Genomic DNA, 25,448 nt, shown 5'->3' on the forward strand with positions numbered 1-25,448 from the left:
TTTTTCAATGCTTAAGTGTCCATTAGAATGAAAGGGTTCTTAATGTATTAAAAAAAATAGAAAATAATTATGATGGGTTAATGTTTTTGGGCGGTTTTTTAGGCGGTTTCTGACAATGTCCTTTTCTCCACAAAATTTATATTTTAAAAAATGCACCGCATTATGATGTTGGTCTAATTTAAAACCAAAGCGTGACTTCAAAGATCTCTCACTCATTTTCTTAAGCGGTGAAGATGTTGACGCGCTTCTTCTGAACGCAGATCCTATTGTCTACGTTGACTTTGACTTTGAGAGGCTTTAAACATCTTTCGGTACTTTTGCTGAGGGTAATTATGCGTTTTAATTATTTTTATCATTGACAATAGGTTTTTGTTTGCATTACGTTGAAAAAGCTTAATATCTTCTTATTTATTTATAATAATTATAGCCATGAAGTTAAATGCAACCAACGTCGTAGTATAGTATAACCTACTGAAAAATTGTAGCCTCAATTTGTATTTCATCTAAACGCGGAAGCGCAGACAAGTGTCTAGGTGTCTGTACCGAATGCGCTAAGAAAATTTCCCAGAACTTCACGGAATGTGAACGATTCGATCGTTCGAAAAATTTGGAGTGGTATGGTACTACGACAAATATTTTGCAACTCAAAATATCTATTGCAGTCCCTTGGTACGTTTTTAAGAAATATTAGTCGCCTGGGCGTAGAACTGGTTAACGTTATTTTCTAATTTAACACTTTAACACCCTAGTAGAAATCTTCAAAATAATTAGCCATAAGAATGTTTCAATACTCAATATTAATTCTATTCCACACGCAAACATTACTGATATTCAATAAACATTACCTACACCAAACTCGTCACAACACTGATATCAGCTGCCATAGAGAATACAGACGTTGCCTGCGGGTCTACGCGGGTAGCTTTACATATTACCTATATGCTACCGCTTCAAACACAGAATCATATCTCCTATCTATAAGGTCGATAATTTAACCTATATTGATTTCAAAAGCTAAGTTATATCTAGGAATCGAATCAATCGAATATATCCTCAAGATCTCTGGATCTTAAAGACCTCTTAAAGTACTATCGACCACAAGCGTTATACAGGGTGTTAGGTAAATGAGTAGGTATAAATGAGCCGACACTAGCCCATGTTAACTTAGAGTAGGCGCACACCGTTTTTTGACTTTGACTTTGACTTTGACTTTTGACTTTGACTTTGACTTTGAAGTCGGGCAGTTGATCAGTATGGGCATGTATGGGAGTGCGCACACTACGCCGATTCGATTTGGCCGATTCTTCATACATTTAAAATCGGGCACAACTATCGGCCAACTAAAAATCAACGGTGTGCGCCTACTCTTAAGCTTAAAAATGGTATGGTGAAGTCAGAAATTTGTTCATTCAAAATAAAATGTATAAAATCATTAATTTTCATACAAATATGAAAATTAAAATTATTAAAATGATGATATAAATTTTCTGACTTCACCATACCATTTATATGCAAATGTTAACATGGGCTAGTGTCGGCTCATACACCCATTTACCTAACACCCTGTAGAGCTAAATATAATATGGCTTAACACTAAACACATGAACAACAATTTCATAGGTATTTTAAAAATTTATTTTAAAAAGCTCTCTTACACGTCCTAGTAATACTTTAACCCTACCACTGCTTCATAACAATAAATAAACTTGCTACATGTTTGTAACTCTACAAGTAATCTGACGCCACAATCTTCGTATTAATCTCGTCGGATCATGCACGATGCTACAACTCTATCCCGGTAACCCTACATGAATTGATGTTCGGCCAACAAGACCGGGTTGTGGCACATGATTAGTTCCGTTTGTTGCCGTCAGCTGGCGCTGTCGATATTAAACAAGCTGAGGAGACAATGCTGGCCGATCTAAGTTTAACCATCTAAGTTATGTATGTAGATGGATGTGCCTTGTTTAATATCTACCAATATTTGACTCTATTTAGTTTCAAAAACTTACTTGTACCTACCTATTGGTTTTAGATTCAATAGCATTTAATTAAATACATACTTTTAAAACTTAGTTATGTTTGTTTAACGAAGTATTGGCAAATGACCGCGAACGTCGTTTTACTAGTTCATAATTATGTCCAAATAATTCAGTAAAAATATAAAATGTAAATGTGACAATATCAAAGCATAGGACTTCTTTTGAGAAACTTCCTTGTGAATACACATAGTCATTAAAAACTCATTTATTGATATTGGTTTTAAAATTAATATTATTCAAGAATTTGAGTCGATGTCAGACTCTCAGCATAATTATTATTACTGACGGGATTGCTACCGTGTACCTTAATTTTGAGTTTCCGATATAAAGTGACCATGAAAGTTTCAAACAATAGCCTCTCAGCATTTTACTAACTCATACTTAGTTCAACATCATGCACCAATTATTTTTGCTGAATACGTACTTGAAATGCAAACAAACTAGGTACTTGAATGTAAACCGAACTCGGTAACAAAGTCTTCCATCAGGGAAACTATCTGGTGAATATATCCGCAAATTACAAAACCCTCTTACTTCCTTCCGCAACGAACAAATTAGGTATCCGATATTACGTCTACTTACTCGCTGTAATCGTGATTAATCCGCTCTATGCAAGACGAGTTTTCGATGCAGGCTTGTTATTCCAATGAGCATAATCAGAAACTTTCATATTGTTGGGGAAATATTCAAGCTCTTTTGCGCAAAACTTGAGAAAATCGGGTGGAAATTGTTGAACTGAAAAAATAGGCTTTTCCTAATTTACCATGCCCTATGGGATAACGAATGAACTAAGTAACTGCGAGTATAAGAGCTATCTGAAGACTAGTTACTGTACTGATAAAAAAAACGATATGGCGACACTATTTCGAAAAATAAAGGGACCATTTTTCGACCATTATGTTTATTGTAAACTGATAGGGTTCTCAGGGAATTTCAAGAGAATCTACCTACGTATACCTTGAATATTGGTTTTAAATCTACTGTAATTATTTAATTTGTTTGTACATAATATGTGATAAATAATTAGTTTCATATTGCAACTAATTATTAAGCGCATTCGTACACCTATATCAGCAGGACATGGTGGATCGTTCAGTATGGAAAGAATATTGGCGTGAACTGTACTAACACGCTTTTGCCTAATATCATTGGAAATTGGAAATATGACATGGTTAGTGACGGCCCGATGGCGTAACTTCATTGTCACTGGGCTTTTAGTGCAGAGCACAGGTGCAAAGTGTGCTTTTTATTTGAGTGGATTTAGGAAACGAACTTTACTACCCTTAAGTAGAGTATGTGCGTGAAATACAACAATACATACTTATAAAAAAAACTGTAATAATATAAAAAAAAGTATCAACATATTCTGAGTTCAACGTCACTCTTGTAGCGGAGTTTTGGGATGACACTGTGTTGGTTTGTTGTCGACACGGAAAGAAGAACGTATTCTGATATATTTTATTAAAAACAAAGTTACTTATCCTTTTACTCTTTGACTACACTTTGTTAATGAGCATTCTCAACCAGTCAACCATTAACAGAGAAACCAAAGTGGTGTATAAATCCTAAGCCTTAAAAAAATACTTACTTGTCAAAAAATTACAGAGGGAGATAAATAACGTAAAAAGTATCATATAAGGACATTATAGAAGCCTAATTACACGTACCTCCTTGTTATTTACGAAATAATTTGTATTAAAAATAATTTGTTATTTTGACTAAAATATGTGCTGCAAAAAGATGCCCCAATAAGAAACTGCCTCAACCAGAGTCTTGTCTTAAGACTTAAGACGAATAAGCTCATTAGCCTGCGCCTAGTAACGCCCGTGACAAAAAGTCGCTGTCGTCCAAAGATAATGGATGATCCTCTCCACAACAGCTGATGTGTCTGTTGCTTAATGTATAATTAGATAACTAAGAATAAGAATAAGAAACTAGGCAGGATATAAAAACTTGAAAAAATATCAAAACTAGATAGGACAAAAGTCTATAATACGAGTAAGTATTTGGATAGATTTTTTAGGAGATTCATCTGAATGATTGTTAAAATTTTATAAAAGCCTACTGTTCTTGCCATGCTCGATTATAGTGGACTGAGTAGTGAACCCACTCATAGCACAAGCATATTTAGATTAGTACGAGAGGTTAATGTGACCATTAAAATAAGATAAATAAATGAAAAACTTGAATATTAGACCTCCCGCGCACTAGGCAGCCTGGCTGCCGCAGCCAATCGGTATTTAATATGTATGAAAACTCCATGCATTCCGCGCATTAGGCATCCAAGAGTGTTCATAAACCGGATTTGCTGCCATAGCCAGGAGCCCTTAATCTAATTAATTATTACAAACTTTATTATTTTCAAATTCTATTTTAAAACAATTAATCCTACTTTGCAGAGTCGTCAAGACTACCGCACGGCATTCCTGAACTACTGCACCAGCCCAAGCCCGGCCGCTTTAGCTACGTACTACGACTCCCACAACAGCTACGTTCAGCAACTGACCGCTACGAACGCAATGCTCGACCAGTACCACAAGCACACGCTGCCCACTATATTACAGGTGAGATGGTATTATGAAACTATACAAAGTGTTAGGTAAATGGGTATATGAGCCGACACTAGCCCATGTTAACATGGGCATATAAATGGTATGGTGAAGTCAGAAAATTGATATCTTCATTTTAATTATTTTAATTTTCATACAAATCGGATTTGATGAAATTTTTTTTGTATGAAAATTAAAAAACATAAAATGATGATATCAAATTTCTGACTTCACCATACCATTNGTGAAGTCAGAAAATTGATATCTTCATTTTAATTATTTTAATTTTCATACAAATCGGATTTGATGAAATTTTTTTTGTATGAAAATTAAAAAACATAAAATGATGATATCAAATTTCTGACTTCACCATACCATTTATATGCCCATGTTAACATGGGCTAGTGTCGGCTCATATACCCATTTACCTAACACCCTGTATAGGACTAGGGCAAGGATGGGCCAATAGTTTTCCAGATGAGCAAAATTGTTTACTGTGGCGACACCGGGCCACAGCTTTTTGAAAATCAAAGCAAAAGCAAAACTACATAGGTACTAAATTAGATACTACATAGATTCTGAAAGTGCTTCACAAGCTCTATCAAACGGTATTAATAAATATCTTACAGAATAAACTAGATCTATCCGAAAATTCTATGTTTCCAGCTTCCATACATTTAGTAGATGTTTAGAAATAATCGAGTGATATACTTATCATTTCCACCCTGTAAAAACTTTATATGCTAGTAAAATTAATAAATAATAAATAAATCTTTGGACAATTTCACACATCGCCAGCTAGCCCCAAAGTAAGCAACTTAATGCTTGTGTTATGGGTGCTAGCTTAACGGATATACTACTTATATACTTTTTTTTTAAATACATACATATTATACATAGTAACACCCAGACCCGTCACAGAAATTAAAATTCATCATTTCAATTTCTGCCCGACCGGGAATCGAACCCGGGACCTCTTGGCATAGTAGCACGTTCTGAACCACTACACCAAACGGCCGACAACTTCTTTCCTTTATCTTTTTTTCTCTCAACTAAGTCCATTATTAGATGTAAAGTATAGTTTTGAAACATACAACACCCTACCATAGGTACGTACTATTATTACAGGTGAGATGATATTTGATACAAAACTAGCGGTTCCTGTTAATTCACAGGGCTGAAATTTCAACTAAGACCTCATTGTTAGTTATTTACCATCGCTCTACCAACCTTAGGTACCCAATTTGCTTTTATAAGGTGTCCTTAAGTAATCCGTTCTGTTTTCAAATCTATTCAAAGACAAGGACAAAAGTTCTAAAACTAATATATTAGGCTCAGTGAAACCTTGAAAATATTCGTTGTTTTTAATGTTAGAGGGCTTAGTGTGTGTTTACATCAAACGTCTTCACTAGTGATTACGTAAAAAAGTGGCATTAAGCCTAGGCGCAGACCACCGACTTTTAGTTGGCCTCCAACTAAAAGTCGGTGTGTACAGCGCCCCTAGCGGAAACTTTCAAGAACTAAAATTTTCATACATTTTTAACGCGCTCGCTAGTGACGTTTGATGTAGGTAGGTACCTATATAAACTCACACCAAGCCCTCAGAACAACAATGAATGGAAAAAAAGTCAAGTTAGAAATCAATTTCATGTGCGCAAACATTTTCTCGCTAGTGTTTCATCTTCATGATTTCTGTTCAACCTCCTTTTTTTTCCCTTTTTTTTTCTTCACTTTTTTTCCCTCCCTTTGTCATCCATCCTATTATTAAATATATGTTTGTGTCTATGTATGTATTCATATGTTATTTATGTTTTTTTTTCTAAATTCGTAATAATTCTATACCGCCTACTTTATTCTCAGTTTGGCCCTAAGGTTGACTGGTAGAAAATGCCGAAAGGCATTAAGTCCGCCTTATGTACACCGTTCTATGTGCATATAAGTTTTAAATAAATAAATAAATTTCCGGGATCTTTTGTTCACAGTATAATACGTTCAAACTAAAGCTATCACACATGATATCTGTTTCGGACATGGGCTGTGGTCACTGACAAATGTAGATGTAGGCCCTCCATCGCAAGAGGCAACTTCCTGACTGTCAAATCTACTTTGTACTGGGAACGAATAATAAATAGACTGTGCTCGTATAACTGATTGGACTTGATATTGGCTAAAATGATAGTTAACTCCGGCCTTTGACATGGAAAAGCAATTTTCTAAACGACAGTTTGTAATCTAGTTGATTAATAAATTTAGAGATCGCTTTTAAAAATAAAACGCATTCATCGAGATTGCCCTTTTAAGTAATAACATCTAGAGGTCGATCACACTGCAGCAGACTACTCCAACCATAAATAAATCTATTATAAAACTCAAAGGTGACTGACTGACTGACATAGTAATCTATCAACACAGCCCAAACCACTCGACGGATCGGGCTGAAATTTGGCATGCAGGTAGACGTATGACGTAGGCATCCGCTAAGAAAGGATTTTACGAAACTCCACCCCTAAGGGGGTAAAACGGGATCTACGCGTACGAAGTCGCGGGCGGCCGCTAGTTAATACATATAGGTCTAGCGCCTATGAGGTATGAGAATGACATGAGAGGGGTGATATTGACATAATGACGTGACAAAGCATATTCTGAAGTAGGTAGATCTGAAATCTCAAATCAAATCAAATCAAATCATTTATTTTGCGAAAATGGGTTTACATCAGTAGGTGTTACAATTTTTCAAGTAGGTATCTCCATCTTCCACCTTTAGGCATGCAAAATTATTACTGTAATGGACANTTTACATTCATTAACAAAATATAGTTCACATTTATAAAAACTAATGTCAGACAACTCAGGGTCAATAATTACATTAATGTCAATTGAATCTCGCTGACGTTTGTCGTTACAAAAATACCCTCCCGTACCACGGTGCTAGACTTAATTTTGTTTCCAATAGAATAACATCTTCTCGGGACTAGGAATGCTTTGAAGTTCCGTTAATTGGATCAATTACAGCTCTTGTGAATACTCACTTGATTTGCAATAATTATACATAATTGAATTAGTAACAAATTATCGGCGTACCACCTCCAAGTTGGATGTACGCGAGTTCTGAAGCACTACTAATCCGATTAAGAGCTGGTCTGATTCACTGATTCAAACGCTGCCGAGTAAAACCACCTGTGTAGGAACTGGAATCTGGGAACTGGCTTTCACTGAACACTCCCAGCGGGAAACTTCGGGATAGCAAGACTGGACTGGCAAAACAATAGGGTTGTTAAGAGATCATTTTGAACTAGGACCTATCAAAGTAAAGGTATTCCTTTAATAGTGATAGATAATACAGTAACATCCTATTGAAGTAGGTGTCATCTACATTTATTTGTTAGTTATCTTGATGACGAACGATGGCAAAAAGTTTTGACATAACATAACATTTGAAACATATCCCCGTTTTCACCATCAATCCCTAATTTTTATGTGACCTCCATCCATGGTAACACATAACAGGAATTTTGTTTTCATATGTGTCACTTAAAAATGAGGGATTGGTAGTGAAAACGGGCTTATATTAATTAAGCGATACCTACGCACATCTGAAAGTTACTTTAAAAATGCTTAGAAATGGGAACAATAGTGCCCTAATATTTTATACTTGCACGGCTTCTTCAATTAGACTTTCTCCAAGACAATACTCATTCCCCCAAATCGCATTCCCTACTTCGGAGGTTGCGTAAAACACCGAAGGGGCAAATAAAAATCCCGAAAACGAAATCGAAAGACTCCCGAGCGTATTGAGCTTGACATATCGCGTAACCTCTGCCCCCCGATAAATCGCTGGGGTGTTCCCGCAAAAAAACAGGAATCATTATTTTGTTTCCAAGTTACGAACAAACAAAATCTCTTGTAGACTGTTGGTGCTTAATTTTTATGTTGAAACTTTATGTTTATGTTTACCGTTAAGATTTTTACAGAAACATTATTTCACTTTTTACGTAGGTAGTTATTTATTTTTTGAACTAGCTTTTGCTCGCGACTTTGTCCAAAAAATACAGAAAGTACCTAACACGCCCGTATTCACAAACATTACTATGAGGTCTCACAGTGCGCGTGGACACACAGGGTGACACATGAACCAATCACAGAGCTCTATTTAACGCTGTGCGTTCAATTTGATGCTTCACTTAAGCAAGCATCGTTTGTGAATATGGGCCGTGATATGGACATTAGCCTCTGCATCACATCTAATCTACATACAGATTGTATGTACTTTAATTACTTACGCATAGATTTTAGGGATGAAATTTTCGTTCCGATTTATTAATTCATTTTATTAAGTGCTATAAATAAAGAAATAAAGTAAATTATGCCCACATTGACGACGCTTTTTTGTGTTCTCAATGAAATGTTGGTTTCTTAGTCTGACTTCGCGTTTTAATATAACAAAATTAAAACAATAGTATTCAGAATTAGTAACAGAAGCGAGATGAAAACCGTTTAATTTCAAGAGCCCTGAATATATCCCACTCTCCACGAAGATTCAGCTCGAACTTAGATTGAAAGCAGCTCAGATTTTAATTAAACTGACTTGTGAGCGTTTGCAGCTGACAGGAGACCTATTGTCGCATTAATTTAATTCCATTCTTCAGTCAATTACATTTCCTTTGCAGTATAAGTACTTACTACTAAATAACAAGTTTCTATGGACTATTATGAAAACAAATGAATACTTACATGTAGAGTCTACAAATCAGAGTGACACCGCAAAACCGCACCGATTGGTTTTTAACTTGATGTCCAATGTCCATACACATAAATAAATAAGATGGTCGGTATACACGAGTAGTATAATATTTGAATGCTGAAACTAAGCTTGAAGAGAAACTGGATTCAATGTATGTACTTAAATAGGTATTAAAAATCAGAATTGATGATAGAGATGTACTCGTACAAGGTTTATAGATTTTCACAAAATAATCGAAGACAGACTTTTTACAATATTAGGTAAACGTCAAACCAAAGATAAAATACAAATAAGGTGTTCACAACATTCCTTGTAAACGCAAATAACTTAACTTAAAAATAACCGCTTTGGCGCATGCAAAGAAAGCCGTAAACCGGGATAACAGAGCGGTGGTTCGTGAAAATGAATGAAAATGTTTTGTTTTCTTTCCAGGAGCTGGAAGAGATACTGGCGGACGTTACGACGGCCGTCAGCGAGGCCATTTGTCAGGACGGCGAAATTATCACGGAAAAGGTAAGCCACAGGTTGTCAACTTTAATCCTACTCTGTTGTGGGCGATAATCGCCCCCAAATTGATAAGAGTCGCGCCGTCCAAACCGCTGTAATTTTTGCTGCATTAAACTGACCGCATAAATAGAACTTTGACTCCTGGACTACAAGGTTTCTCTTTTTTTTTAGTTTGATTTATGTTTTAATTTACTGAAAGAGTTAAATAAGTTTTGACATTTTGTAAATTTAATAATTTGGTCCGCTACAGTGTCTAGGAAGACAAATATAGTAGGTAAGTACCTACCTATCAAATAAGAAAGATAACATTATGTTGCAATAAACAAAAATTTCAGCCAAATGACGTCCACTGCTGGACAAAGGCCTCCCCCAAGGTTTTCCACAATGAACGGTCCTGCGCTGCCCGCATCCAGGCTCTTCCCGCGACCTTTACCAGATCGATACCTTTACAGATACCTTTGTCCAGCAGTGGACGTCATTTGGCTGAAAAGAAGAAGAAGAAAGAAAAATTAAGCATTTAAGCTTTTTCCGAAAGTTTGAAAAACAGCGAGGTAAACGAAAGTATTATATCATCCGCGTGACTGACCTTACCCGGGGCCATACATTTAATGAAGGCGCCCAAGATTAAAATAATAAGTAACCCAAAAATAATTACTATCATTAGAGAATCAACATTTTCCACTTTAACCCAGATTTAATGCGATATTTTAGCACAGATCACAATTTATTTATGTATTCTACACATTTCTAGATAAGATGTATTAATCTCCAAATGAGGCTCGTATTTAAATAAGGATTTTTACCTTAAAAACTTTTCGCATAATAATGCTTTTTAAAGCCTTCTTTTCAAAATAGTAGCGTAGGTTCGTTTTCTCCATCCTTGAGTTAATAACTAGTCCATTCAAAAAATACATAATAATAACCTTTTTCAAATATTTTCAAACTCAATCCACATAACAGTGCAAGAATATTGAAGTCTACTGCTAAAGTCCAGTTTATGATCTAACTTTCAGTTTAGTTTACCTGCCAGATAAACTTTAAGTTCTGAACTAGATAGTGTTGTTCGTGTAACACGATTCGTATTTAAGTTTTGATACACTGACATCTGGAGTTCTACCTCGAAATGCTGTTTTACGTAGTTTTGGGTCTACCTACTTATCTGTCACCGTCACTCATGCTGCAATCTCGCTTTGCGTGAGAGGGATGGCAGTATTCGAAATTTCGGATGTTTTTTGGAGTAACCCGCAGACTCGAAATAAATGGAAACTATCGATTGTGATTGCAGCTGACATATTGCGTATTCCCATGAGCGGTTACTAAATGGTCTCTCTCAATCGACATTCAAAACCCATGTCGTGTATTTGCGTGGATATGATACAGACCGCCTACTGTGTAAATACAGTGTGTGGTAATACATAGAATTACGGTATCCTTCCGTTTGGCCAAATTACTTTTCGCCAAATTTCACTTCGCAAACCACTTATCGCCAAAGTTTCATTTCCCAAATGAACTTTTAGCAACTGTACTTTTCGCAAGTAAATCATGTGCCGCGCTAGAATCACCTTTATTGTTAATGAATCATTTGGAAATTTCGATAAAAATAATGAAATATGAAAATTAATTTGGAAAAAAAATTATATTAACTACCCACTAAAAAAAAATAACCACAAGCTTATTTGTATACCATTCTATGCACCAATCAAATTATTTTGTAAATTGTTTATCGTGAAATATTTTTGCCAAATGAAACATTTGGCAAAACATACTTTGCCAAACAATAATTTGGTAAACAATAATATGCCAAAAACGACATTTACGAATTAAAAATTTGCAATAAGTTGTTTTGCCAAATAAAAATTTGCCAAATGAAAGTTTGCGAAACGTTGTTTGCGATGTGATAATTTGGGAAACGTTTTTTGGCCAAACATTAGTAATCCTAGAATTACAGCACAGACTGACAGCAGAGATAGGATCTTAATTCATTATGAGTTAATAAAATTTATAGGTGACAATGCTATATATGTATTATATGAATGCCTACTACGAGCGTTGGGTACGTTATATTACTATTTACATGTATTCCTGTTGTCCCCACGATTTTTGTTCCCATCATGGGGACAAAAGGAATTCAATAAAATAATCAATATTACTTCCCGTTGTCCCCATAATAAGGTGGACAACGGGAATACAGGACTATGTACAGGGTTATCCATATCCATTGTTTGTTGATCAAGCTGTATCTTATATTTTTGTATTTGTACACAGACCAACCACCAGCTCCGTCGATACGAGTCGCTGTGTGCGCAAGCGCGCGCGGTGTCAAGCACAGCTGATCTGGCGCACCTTGCGCGCACGCTGCTGACGTCACAGCCGCCCATGCGGCCGCCCAAGCGCGCCTTCTTGCCGCCCTACCCGCCCGAGCCGGAGGACCCACCACTGGATGTGCCTGCGGTAATTATACCTTTATCTTGTTGGATTTATGCCCGTTTTCACCATCAATCTCTAATGTTTAAGTGACCTCTATGAAAAAAAATCAAGAGGTCAATCAGATTCAGTATATTATTATGCAAACTCTAAATCTACATGCAGTGCGTGTAAATTGTATATTCAACTCTAACGGCCGCCCGCGACTTCGTACGCGTGAATCCCGTTTTACTCTCTAATAAGGGAATGAATTTCGCAAAATCCCGTCTTAGTGAGCACCTACGTTCTAAAAGGAACCTGCCTTAAACCTTCCTAGTTTCTGAGATTTAGTGATGAGTGAGTGAGTGAGTCAGTGACTTTTATAGATATTGTAGATTAGACATAAAAATATATTATTTGTTCTCTGTCCTATAGGAAAGTATGCCACCAGTCCTTCGAGGAGAAATGCTACTGGACCGGATGGGTGGACAGGCGCGGCTGAACTACGAACAACTGAGGAAGGATGCACAGGATCTTGAGCTGCAAATAAAGCAGCTACAGGTATGAGTACCTAACTGGTAAATTATTTTTACTGATGAAATGAAACAGAGGTCTTTAGGACTAAGTATTTTACAAACAATCTACCTATAATCCTTTTTCTTCAACCACATAGGAAAGACCTGGTTTTCTTCACCAACAACAACCGAATCGATTTTTAAATGGACCTAGATTTGCACGATGGATTGATCATATTTAGGTACTTCTTCTCTTTCGGGGACGCTCGTGTCAGAGCATTACATGAACGAGGGCGCCCATAAGGCTCGGTTTCCACCATCCGCTCTTCTCCGCTCCGCTTTGGTGGAAATATCTTGCCAGCATCGCCGCACATCTCCTCTCGTCTCCGCTCCGCTCCGCCTTGGTGGGAACCGGACCTAAGACGATTAGTAATGCAATGCACTCTTATGCGTCCATAGTTCCAACATGTACTTCAGCCTTTCATTCGATCAAAGAGAACAAATTATCAGCAGATTTTACCGTCTCATTCTGCTTCTTTTATTTCAACGGCATTGTTATTGACTCTCTATTAATAATCTAACTAAACACAGATAGTGACTGTCCTACTGATCTCGACACTAAGTTCATTTTGCAATCAACGGATGCTTTAAAAATGTTGGCTGTACGATTATTCATAAGTTACATAACGGGACTATGCCCACCTCTCATTCCCTCCGCTGGAACTCCTGCGTAGCCAGGATCTACAGCTTGACCGCCAATGAAGGTCCAACCAGTAAAGGTCAAGTTTGTCCCGGGAGAAAGTAAAATTATCATTGGACCTGCAACGAAATTAATCAGAAAAACATAAGTAGGTACATAAGATACCACAGTGCTTATGTGCTGTTGTCTGTACATACATCAGCTACATATGCATCTGGCTGGATATATCAGATGTGACCATTAGTCAACGTTCACAAGCTAGGTATCTAAGTGTTGAATCGCTTATCGCACAAGTGTCGTTGGCAAAGCAATGCTTCCTACTATTCATGATGCTATCCAAGTGCTACTAGTAAAGTAACTTACAGAAGTAGGTAGTAACTTAGTTTAAACTAAGACATTTTTTCGAACTAACTAATGCCAGCTAGTTGTTCTTCGTAGAGTATTTAAATTAGTTTAAAAACCACAATTATTTCTTCAAAAATATAAATCTCCCAATGTTTTCATTATTATTTTTTATTAGGCATGAAAACATAAATCGGACACTAATTTCGCCTAGCTACTCGTATATTTTTGAGAAATTTAAGTAAGCAGAAAAATTTATAACATGTTCTTATAAGTGCTTTTAATTACTACAAAGTTAATGCGATGTTCCTTAATCAAAACATTAGCTTTGGTGAATGGCTGGTCCTTTCAATGAATTCCCCTTACCTACTTATTATGATTGAAGTACCTACCCATACATAAAGCCCTTATACATCTCTATGACGACTTCCTACTCAAATATAAGTATTAAATCAGCCAGTTGGCTTTCTGCTTATTACTTCCCCGAATAATCTCTATTAAACTACAATAAGATGTGATTCGTATTAATCTTGTGAAAATGTAATAGAGCGGAGTCAAAGTTTTCGCGATACAAGCCTTTTTATTACGTTTTGGATTGAAGAGAGATTCCTCTAAGTTATTTCAGACGTCGCATTTTGTCATTATTTTTTCGCCCTGCAAAGAAAAAGAAGTACCTTTGTAATATAATCATGGAACAGGTTTGAATATAGAGTTATTCGCCTTACAGAACATGGGGTCAAATCACAAAGCATGTGTTAGCTACTTACTCGAGTACAAAACGGAAAACTCTTTATTGAATTCTTTGAACGTTGTCTTATTTGTAATGGACAAGCAACAAGTAAGTTTTAGTATAAAAGAGAAGAAGCATAAAACCATGACTCTCTCTTTAATTTAGAATATGCAAATGGCGTGCACTGCCACGCCCTACTTAACTCAAAGGTGCAAACGACAGCACAACAACATAAACAATATGGCAGAAATAAGGGTGACTTAACTACAAAAATTTATAGCTTGATTGATCGTAGTAGTCTGTACCTCTAAAAATAACTCATAAGTTCCTTAAACAAAAGGGTCACCTTTCCTTGGACAAACCGCAGCTTTCAAAGTTGCTCTATATGACATAGTATTGGTTCCAACTTCTCAAATAGTATCCGATTACGTAGTAGTTTCAAGGACTGCTCTGTTTCTTGTACACCCGGTATTTTAATAACCGGTTCAGTTGTGAACCCTCGTCATTCCCATTACCTTTAAAGTTCCCTGCAGTGTACTCAAAGGAATATTTAACACGCAACTAAAGTAATAATTTACGGGAACAAACATCTCATTTTGTTGGATGTTGCAATACCGTTTTATGTTATGTAGTTTTATTGTACTTAATTAAACTAGATTCAATTTTAAAATACCTCAGAAAACTTTTCAGCAGTGTAGCATTGTATTTTATGTTCATGTTTCTTATACAGTAAAACGGAGATTTCCTAGAATCGTATTCGAGTCTGTTGAGTTCTAGACATACTAACTCGTATGTTATGATGTTCATAATGTAATGTAATGTAATATTATAATTATATAATGATGAATATTTTACAATAAAAATATTTTCACAGGATGGACTCGACGTGCTCATACGTCATCAGAATCGAGGCCTCGAAAGCAACATCTATAGCAAAGTGAACGAGATTCAAGTAAGTAAACTAGTAAATTATAAAAATGCAATTACATAAATAGGTATACAAAAAAGAAAATTACTTGAATTTAAAAAAATGTTAATAGCTGGTGACTCGGCAATATAGGTAGTAAATAAACACACAATTTCGGTGAAGTTACGTTTTATGAGTTTTTTATGATAATAGATACATTAAAGAAAACCAAGGTAATGAATATTTTTTTTAAAACAGCACCTTTTAATGGAAATCCTCTACACACGGTATTCAAAGGAATTCGGGGCCCGTTTCAATTCCCTGCAAACATTGAAATGTCAAAGTGTACTTAAAATTATGCTGACGGGGCGGGCAAACCACAGCGAAGCACCCTCGACTCGGGCGGCCATTCAGAGATTTCATGCTAACCTGAATTTTTGTACGACAAACTTTTATTGTGAGAGTACGAGAGTAGTGATAAAATAAAGCATTAATAACGGAAAAGGCAGATCGAGGAACGCAATAATGTATAACAATTACAAAACTTATTAGTGAAGGAAAAGGATATTATTTAAAATTAAGTACGTAAGATCTCGTAAATTAAACTATACCTCTTATAGATGTGAAGAAGCGATGACGTGTCAAATCTCCAATATTAAAACACAAAAGTTTGTGAGAACGGATGTCCAACATTTTAAGACACGATTTTCCAAAAAAAAAAAGTAAATAAAGAAACAAATTATATTACTTTATTTACATGTTCTGTAAATAATTAATTTTCATGTCACCTTGCAGGTAATTAGTTCCTAGTTAGGTAGTTTCCGACCTATAATTACCTGTTAGTCGCAGTGCAGTCGATGTATTGACAGATCAATTACACCGGTCTATGGACTTCTCTTAGAACAATTATGTGAGCATCAGATTAATATTGAATTCTAAAAACAAATTAGTTATGGATAGAAAGTAGTGATGCAACGAATACGAATATTCGTATTCGCCGAATATTAGTCATTTACCGAATATTCGTATTCGGTGAAATAATAATTACAAATACGAATACCTACGTTTTTTAAATTCACACACGTGTGTGTCTCCAAACACTATAGCCACAACAACATGACGGGAAACCCCCGGTCAGTATGTAACAAAGTAGTTAGTAAGTAAGTTCTCTTCCGGAATTTGACAGTCAGGTCGATTGTACAAGTATTATTTTGTTTTGTGATTAGTTACAAAGTAAAGTGATACAATACCAAAAAAAATACCATTAGTAAATTTTAATTACTAAAACATTAACCCGGCGAGGATGTGGAGGGGTCAATTTGACCCCGTGCTTCATATTTTTGTGTACAGTTATTTATCCTGTAGCCGTGTGCTGTTGAACGTCTCAGTAGCTGGAGTAAATGAACTCTGCTACCCTTTGCACGCCACTAGTGAGTCAACCATCGCTGGTGAAAGAAAATATACGTGCGAAAACGTAAAAATGACGAAATTTTGCCAAAATCACATTGCTCTATTTTGTTAAGAATGAGCTAATTTGTACCTTAGAAGACTAGTTATGAATAACTAATGATATAAGATATTGATTACCAGAAAATACTAATTAATATTATGAAATATGATGAAATTGCTTTTTGTTACAAGATAACGCAAATTTCACTATTTTTTAGACTTTGAGAATATCTCTATTATTTAAACATGTANAAAAAATGTTAATAGCTGGTGACTCGGCAATATAGGTAGTAAATAAACACACAATTTCGGTGAAGTTACGTTTTATGAGTTTTTTATGATAATAGATAGGTACATTAAAGAAAATCAAGGTAATGATATTATTTTTTTAAAGCACCTTTTAATGGAAATCCTCTACACACGGTATTCAAAGGAATTCGGGACCCGTTTCAATTCCCTGCAAACATTGAAATGTCAAAGTGTACTTAATATTATGCTGACGGGGCGGGCAAACCACAGCGAAGCACCCTCGACTCGGGCGGCCATTCAGAGATTTCATGCTAACCTGAATTTTTGTACGACAAACTTTTATTGTGAGTAGTGATAAAATAAAGCATAATAACGGAAAATGCAGATCGAGGAATGCAATAATGAATCTCCAATATTAAAACGCAAAAGTTTGTAAGAACAGCAGTGCCGTAACTAGGGCGGTGCCAGCGGTGCCCAGGCACAGGGCGCAGACCCTGGAGGGGCGCAGAAATGACCAGACCAAGCATTATTCAAGGGCGCAGTTTTGAAAGCTCGCACCGGGCGCATAAAAGGCTAGTTACGGCACTGAAGAACAGATGTCCAATTGATAGTTTAGGACACGATTTTCCAAAAAAATAGTAAATAAAGCAACAAATTATATTATATTACTTTATTTTCATAATTTGTTAATAAGTAATTTTCATGTCACCTTGCAGGTAATTAGGTAGTTCCTAGCTAGGTAGTTTTCGATTCCGACCTATAATTACCTGTTAGTCGCAGTGCAGTCGGTGTATTGACAGATCAATTACACCCGGTCGATGTATGGAGTTCTCTTATAACAATTATTAAATGAGCATCAGATTAATTGAACTCTAAAAACTAATTAGTTATGAATAGAAAGGGACTGGAGATTGAGTTTGAGCTGGTTAATAAGTGACCATGTCGAAATCGAGAAAGGAATCTTTCATAAACGAATACAACATGCTTCGAAACAATTTGTGGAAACCTATATTATTACTTTGATTCTATGAAATATGAGAATAAATTGTAATTAAAGTAAAAACTTCTGGCCTTTCGTCCAAAATACCTCAGTGCCTGAAGACTAGAGTGTACAACCAATGTATGTTACCAGTGATAACTTATGACTCGGAAACGTGGCCTCTCACTATAGGCCTTATATACAGAATCTCAAAGTTGCACAGCGTGCTATGGAGAGGGCTATGCTTGGTGTTTCTTTGCGAGATCGAATCAGAAATGAGGAGATCCGTAAACGAACTAAAGTCGCTGACACAGCCCGACGGATTAGCAAGCTGAAGTGGCAATGGGCAGGGCACATAGTACGCAGAACTGACGGCCGGTGGGGCAGAAAGGTTCTGGAATGGAGGCCGCGTACCTACCGGAAAACGCAGCGTGGGATGTCCACCTACAAGGTGGACCGACGACATATCGTAAAGGTGGCAGGGAAGCGCTGGACGCAGGCCTCTAGTCCGCTACCAATCGATCAACATGGAGAGCATTGGAGGAGGCCTATGTTCAGCAGTGGACGTCCTATGGCTGAAATGATGATGATGATGATGATGAAAGTAAAAACTTCCTTAGGTTTATCAGGGTTGATTTTCAATCGTCAAATTAATAAACTATCCATACTGAAAATGTCAATGTGCCAAAGTTATTCTTCAGTTAAATGTTATCCGGCGATTGAAAAATTAGCCCTTATTCAAATAAATTTTGAATAGGTACCTACCTACGAACTACCTATGAAGTAACTTTTCTAAAACTTCTGAGCAGTGACCTCTAGTGGGAGAACTTTGAATCAAATAATGAACGAACGCCAAGAAAGACCAAGCGCCCTCGAGAACCCTCGGGGCAAATTCGAACGCCCTCGATGCGTTGAAGTTCGTAAAAACTCCGCTAGATGTCACCCTATGACACACTGGAAAATAAAATCTTTTTTTTTATTTAATTACTTTTGGACTAAAATATTGAAATATTGCCAGACTTAAATCGTTGCAAGTAGCAAGCATGTACTTACGTAGAGGTATAAAATGACGAAAAGGATACAAAGAATTTTCCTTTACGACTGAAATTTATATCACGATGTGTCATAAATGTAGTAGGTAGGTACCTACAACATGAAAGATATTATTTTATGTTCTCATAAAAGTTGTCATTTCTTATAATAGTGTTGATGTTAGAAAGCAAGTTTTATTTTCAGCTGTTAAACTCGTATAACATAGTAGTTAGGACCTACCTAATTAATTTTCTTCCACAACCAAATGGCACATTAGTACTTACCTAGTTTTCAATCAAACAATTTATTAATGCTGTGTTACTTTAATAACTATAAAATAATAGGTAATTAACAATGTTTATTTTGTCGCAGGAAGAGATATCAATCAAGAAGTATGACTACAGGGCGACGCAGTTGCATCTAGCTGCAGTGAGAGCTCAAGTAAGTCTAGAATCTAGATTTAATTTTGGGACACTTGTCGCCAATGAAAAAACTAGAGATATATTTTATTAAGTACCTATCCTACGTCTTATTATGGGCGGTCTTATCACCAAAAGCGATCGTTTGGAAGAATCATCCTGAGAAGCTGTGAGCAGATAGTTAAGACACGACATTATAAGGTTACAAAATTATATGTATTAACCACTAATATTAATCTACGCTAATCGGTATAATTATACAAGATTTTCTTTTTAAATGGTCTGCAGAGATTTAAGTGAATAGATTACAAACAAAATTGTGAAATTAATGTAAAATTTTAAAATTCATACAAATGATAACAAATGAATATGAAATTGATTGCATCTTGAACTCAATACAGCTTGTAAACAATTTTCGTTGCCACGGTCACCTGTCTGAATGAACCACCCCGCACAGTGCGCACGCCTGGGGTCTCATCTGTTCCGGGCATTTCTGCACATGCGATTTTAGCCTTTACGGATTAATCAATAGTTTCATTTTTCCCGCCATAGCTGCATTGCCTTGTTTACAGGATAATGCATATAAAAATTACATAAACATTTTACTTAGAAACTGTCCTTTCCATTCCTTTGTGCAAAACCTGCAGTCATTTGTTTCATAAAAGAGCGCAAGCAAGAGATTAAAATTACTTAAATAATTTCCAATATAACATAAATTTTAGGTCAATTCCTATTACCCACTTTAATGTAATGCTGTAAAAATAGTATGTACTTACCATTTCCTAAAATTCAAATGGCAATAGTCGAGCAATAGACCTTAATGTTTTCATATGAGCAGTGTCGCATTGCGCACAGCCTCCCGCCGACCCCTCAGTCTGAGATGAGATCTCGTGGACCGACATAACCTACGGACTATCTTATCTATATTAATACGAATAAAAACAAATTAATAACGTTAAATTAACGATTTCGAAACAGTATCCGTCCTTTGTCGGCCCCGGTAAATCGCGATTTAGTAACCACGGACAACAAACGCAAACTGAGATTCCGTGCCAAGATGGGCTGGATTTCTATGAAGAATCATATGGTAAGTACTTATTCTGTAAGCTGATTATACACTTGTACAAGTTATTTAAGAGTGTTTGCACACTGGGTTTTATTTTTTTATCGAACTTGATGTGTTTCACATTGATAACTTCATATTATCTACATGACGTCTTCTTTGTTATTTTTATTTAGGGAAACGTAAGGCTGTTACGTCACCTCTGTTCTAAAGCTGCCTAATTCTCAGCACCAAGATGTTTTATAATGAAGGAAATAAAACGTACGCACTCTAAATTTACGCATTAAAAAGTAATTATGAACTTTTTCATACAAAATAATTATAATTTTTATAATATTTTTAAAATATCAATTTTACCAATGCTTTACATTGCAATGTAATGAGATTTTAATAATATAATATTTTATGAAATAATATTAGTAACTACATTGTTCCAAAATAGACAGAACGAGTAAAATCTCAAAATACCAGAAAAATATCTCATTAAAGGCAAAAAAAATTACATTCTCGGTAACTTCATTAAATCTAAGTAAAATTGTAAATTAATGGAATGTGTTTTATATTTAAGTATGTAATTAAAAATCTATTATTACTCGTATCGATTTGAGTTCATAAAAGTATATTAAGTAAGTTCATAGTAATAAAAGATGGAATAATTAATGACAAATTATTTAACTTATTAAACACCGACTAATAGCCGATTTACATAACACGGGCGAGCAAAGCGGTGCTATTCGTTTTATCATTAGGTACGAGTTACGACTGTTGGTTTAATTTCATTCCCACATCATCCATCATATTAAAATCCAACAAACATTTAAATGAGAAATTATTTGTCATAACATTGCTTATCTCTAAAGCAAGGACGTGCCTTTTTAAATTGGCAGAATCGATGCGTTTATAAATCTACGGGATAGAGAGTCCATTTAAAAATGTTTTGTTCGTTTGATTGTTCTAAAATATCAACAGTATTTACAATTATTAAATTAGATTATCTTTAACCCTCTTAACGTAATCATATTAATAATACCCATAATATGTATCATCGATCATCCCCAGGCTTTAGAAGTCATCAGTTAGCCTTTAGATAAGTTCGCCACCATAGAACTCAAAGTTGAATGACTACATGTAAGTAAATTATACTTATCTTATACATAGCATAAATTAATGAAGAATGAAGAAAAATAATGGAGACTCAAAATCTCGAGAAAATCTCGCAAATAGAGGCCCAATTCAGCCCAATTCAACGGTCTCAGAGAGAACAACATGGTAAAGTGTGTTCCAGAAATAGCATTGCTTGACACTCAGTAGAACAAAGAAGTCAAATTCAAGCATGAAGCCGTAAATCAGTGCAAGCTAGGCTTTTAAAATAGGCATAGTCAATTATACCAAACTAATTAGCAGGGTCTATACGCTATAAATAACAAACAAACAAAAAAAAATATGCCAAAAGCAATGGTGAATAGGAAATTAAGTACATACATAGCTGGGCACCGTTAATCAAATAGTTAACTTCGTTAATCGTTAAACCGTTAATAAAAAAATTAACTTCGTTAAACGTTAAAACGTTATATTTCGCAAGATTTAACGCAAGTTAACGTTAATCGTTAATCCGTTAACACATGATAATAAAACGAAAAAAAAAATGTGTGCAAGGTTCAAATCATTTCGAAAGCTTGTATCCCGCATGGAATTTATTCCTCTTTTATGTTTGCATAAGTACAATAACTTTTTTCGTTATAGTACAACTGCTTGTTTTTAAAAAAGTTTTTCAATATTATAATTTTATTTTACACTTTTTATTATTAGTATCTCAATTTCAGAGCCTTGGTTCAATTACAATACAATTTAGCACCAAAGTGCTCGAAAAGAAAAATCTAACAAACCGAAACTCGATGAGTTTCCACCGTTTCGTTTAGGAATTCCTATGACCACCTCCTGACTCCATCATTAGGACCCTGGACATTATCTAGTACTAAAGTGCTCGAAAAGACAAATCCTACGAACCCAAATTCGATGCGATTCTGCCGTTTCATTTAGGAGTTCCTATGGCCACCTCCTGACTCCAGCATCAGACCAGCTCAATGGTACCATAACATTGCATTGTCATCGTACTTACATAAGTATACCAAAGAAGAACGGTCACGCCCCATACAAAAAAAAAATCCAGACCCGACAGAAACGAGACATACCTACCTCAATTTTTTTGTCATGTCTTAATTAGTTAACTAAATTATATATATTTTTTATATCCGAAATCTATGTATAACACCAAAATATTACCCTTTGTTTTTGTTCAGGCGTTATACAAAAACTAATACAAAATGCCTATTTATCACCAAAATTGGTAAATGTATGTACCTAAATGTTTATTACAGCTGCTATGGAATGTATCTAGGTGACCTGGAGATACAGCTGGATTATACAGGGTGGAAACGAGAAGTTACAAAATCCAAAAATTCAATGTTACCAGCTTCCATAATCTGTAACCTATTATTGGTACCATTTGAAAGAGCTTGTGAAGCACTTTCAGAATCAGTAACTAGTTTTTCGATATCTTGTATAGTTTAGAAATAATCGAGTTAGATCACTTATCGTTTCCACCCTGTATAATCCGGCTGTATCTCCAGGTCACCTAGATACATTCCATAGCAGCTGTAATGTATTACATGGTTTCATATATCAATATGTGGATTACGTAGTGGGATGTGTTACCACATAAATAATACATAAGTCTAGTATAATAGATAAGTTAATTTCTGTAACACATTTGTTTGTAATTCCTAAAATAAATAAATAAATAGACATTTAGGTACATACATTTACCAATTTTGGTGATAAATAGGCATTTTGTATTATTTTTTGTATAACGCCTAAACAAAAACAAAGGGTAATATTTTGGTGTTATACATAGATTTCGAATATAAAAAATATTTATAATTTAACTAAATAAGACATGACAAAAAAACTGAGGTATGTCTCGTTTCTGTCGGGCCTGGGTCACAGATGACCGTTCTTCTTTCAGCTCAATCGGTTGAGGAAAACTGGTCATAAATTCAGTTGCAAGATTTGTCCCACACGTGCACACATACTAACAAGTGAAGTCAAAAATATAAAGCTTGTAAATAAATAAATAAATAAATAAATAAATAAAAAATATCATTTTTTATATCGTTTCGTTAGTGATCTGGTTACAAAAACTGTTGTTTTGGGTTCTGGAAGTTCTGGAAGCCCGAACGTACTAGTCCCTATATTATAGCCGCCCCTAGGGCGGCTATAATATAGGGGGCGCTGTTTAATTTTTCATACAAAATTTTTCGATGACACTTTGAATACGCAACGAAACGAACTCGAAAGTTTTTCCTACTAGAGGTACTGAACGCGTCTTCTTCTACGTCTATCTTTTTGGTAAATAGTAGGTACTGGATTAACGATTAACGGACCTAGGATTATTTAACGGAAGTTAACGAGTCCGTTAACAATTTTTAAAGTTAACTTAAATGTTAATCCGTTAATAGAAATGTTAACTTCGTTAATTAACGATTAACGGATTAACGAGTTAATGCCCAGCTATGAGTACATAGGTGGTAGTTAGTTAATTCATGACATTATTTTCCACCACATCGTCTGTTTCAGACTGAACCACATACTTAAATATGTACCTACATTAATTAACTTCTATCGATCGGTACCTTGCTTTTTCACAAAATAGGGTTTTGCGCCTGTATGTAAGTAGTATGTACTCGGTAAACGAAATCCTCGTGTAACGCATGACGACAACGAACAACGTGTAGATACATAAGTACGATCGACAGCACATCAGACTATACATTTTCGTTGCAAAGTCGACCCTATGGCAACTGCGTAAGATACTACAGTGTTTACGTTGACGTGCTGTACACGTTGGTGTCATAAGTTTGATTCGTCCGCCTACACGCTTCACGTCCCACCCGCGCTAAGCTCCTCGCGTGTGCATGAACGTGCAAAGTAAACAAAAAGACAATCTTCCAGGTATCTGTTTACTTCATACAACTTAAAGATGGGCTTTAGACCGCTTTTTACTTTTAGCACCGTTGGTAATATTAGTGACAGTAGGTACTAGGTTGCTAGGTTGGGTGCTCTAAGTGGAATACGTCGTGAAAATAAATTTAATTCCACTTAGAGCACCTTCCCAACATATCGATAGGTGCTATAAGTGGAATAGGCCAAGTGCTATTCGTGCAGGTGCTATTTGGGCGGCTGAGTTGCACCACCTAACTTTGACCGTAACTCTAACGATAACCGGTGCTTTTTGTATGGAGTTTGACAAATTTTTGACGTTTGTCAAAGTTAAAGTAAGATGGTGCAACCCAGCCTTAGTCTACATACCATGTCGTGACGAGACTACATAATTAAATCTGAAGAGGACAATCAATGGAAAAGGTTTTTCTGATTATAGTCAATCAAAACCACTAAAAGTAACATAATTAAGTATCTTATTGCTATAAATTTAGAAGATAAACAACCGCAATGAGATATTCTGAAAATTATGGTAAAATATTGAAAACTATTTTTTGCGGATACCGTGAACGCACCCGTAAGCAGTTTTCCCGCCGCGTCTCTTCCATGAAGCTAAAGATAAAAATGGAGGCCAGACTTAGAATACCTACTTGAAGCACAACCTATGTATCACTATCTCGCTCTCTGTGGGCAGGCTCTCTCTTTCTAAGTAGGGTAACCTTTTATTTATTTTTCTCAGGACGACAAAGACTGATTTACGTTTAAACAGTGTGTCTTGATAAAGTGCACTTAATATGATTATGAAAAAAGGTTTTCGATGTT

General features: G+C 35.6%; 1 protein-coding gene across 1 annotated transcript in view; it reads left to right on the forward strand.

Annotated features, from left to right (window-relative positions):
• Window positions 1-4,426: 4,426 nt before the first annotated feature.
• The window catches only part of Stacl (SH3 and cysteine-rich domain-containing protein), a gene marked incomplete at its 5' end in the record, with an annotated part of 55,435 nt that continues 34,413 nt past the window's right edge, over window positions 4,427-25,448 (forward strand). The window contains 6 exons of the mRNA XM_028320387.1: window positions 4,427-4,606; window positions 9,765-9,845; window positions 12,105-12,290; window positions 12,678-12,803; window positions 15,404-15,481; window positions 19,518-19,586. Of these exons, the coding sequence (XP_028176188.1) occupies window positions 4,427-4,606; window positions 9,765-9,845; window positions 12,105-12,290; window positions 12,678-12,803; window positions 15,404-15,481; window positions 19,518-19,586 (720 nt within the window). The remainder of the gene's footprint in view (window positions 4,607-9,764; window positions 9,846-12,104; window positions 12,291-12,677; window positions 12,804-15,403; window positions 15,482-19,517; window positions 19,587-25,448) is intronic.

This window comes from Ostrinia furnacalis, unplaced genomic scaffold, assembly GCF_004193835.3.
Source record: "Ostrinia furnacalis isolate ACB-3 unplaced genomic scaffold, ASM419383v2 OfSCF7368, whole genome shotgun sequence".
Taxonomy (NCBI): domain Eukaryota; kingdom Metazoa; phylum Arthropoda; class Insecta; order Lepidoptera; family Crambidae; genus Ostrinia; species Ostrinia furnacalis.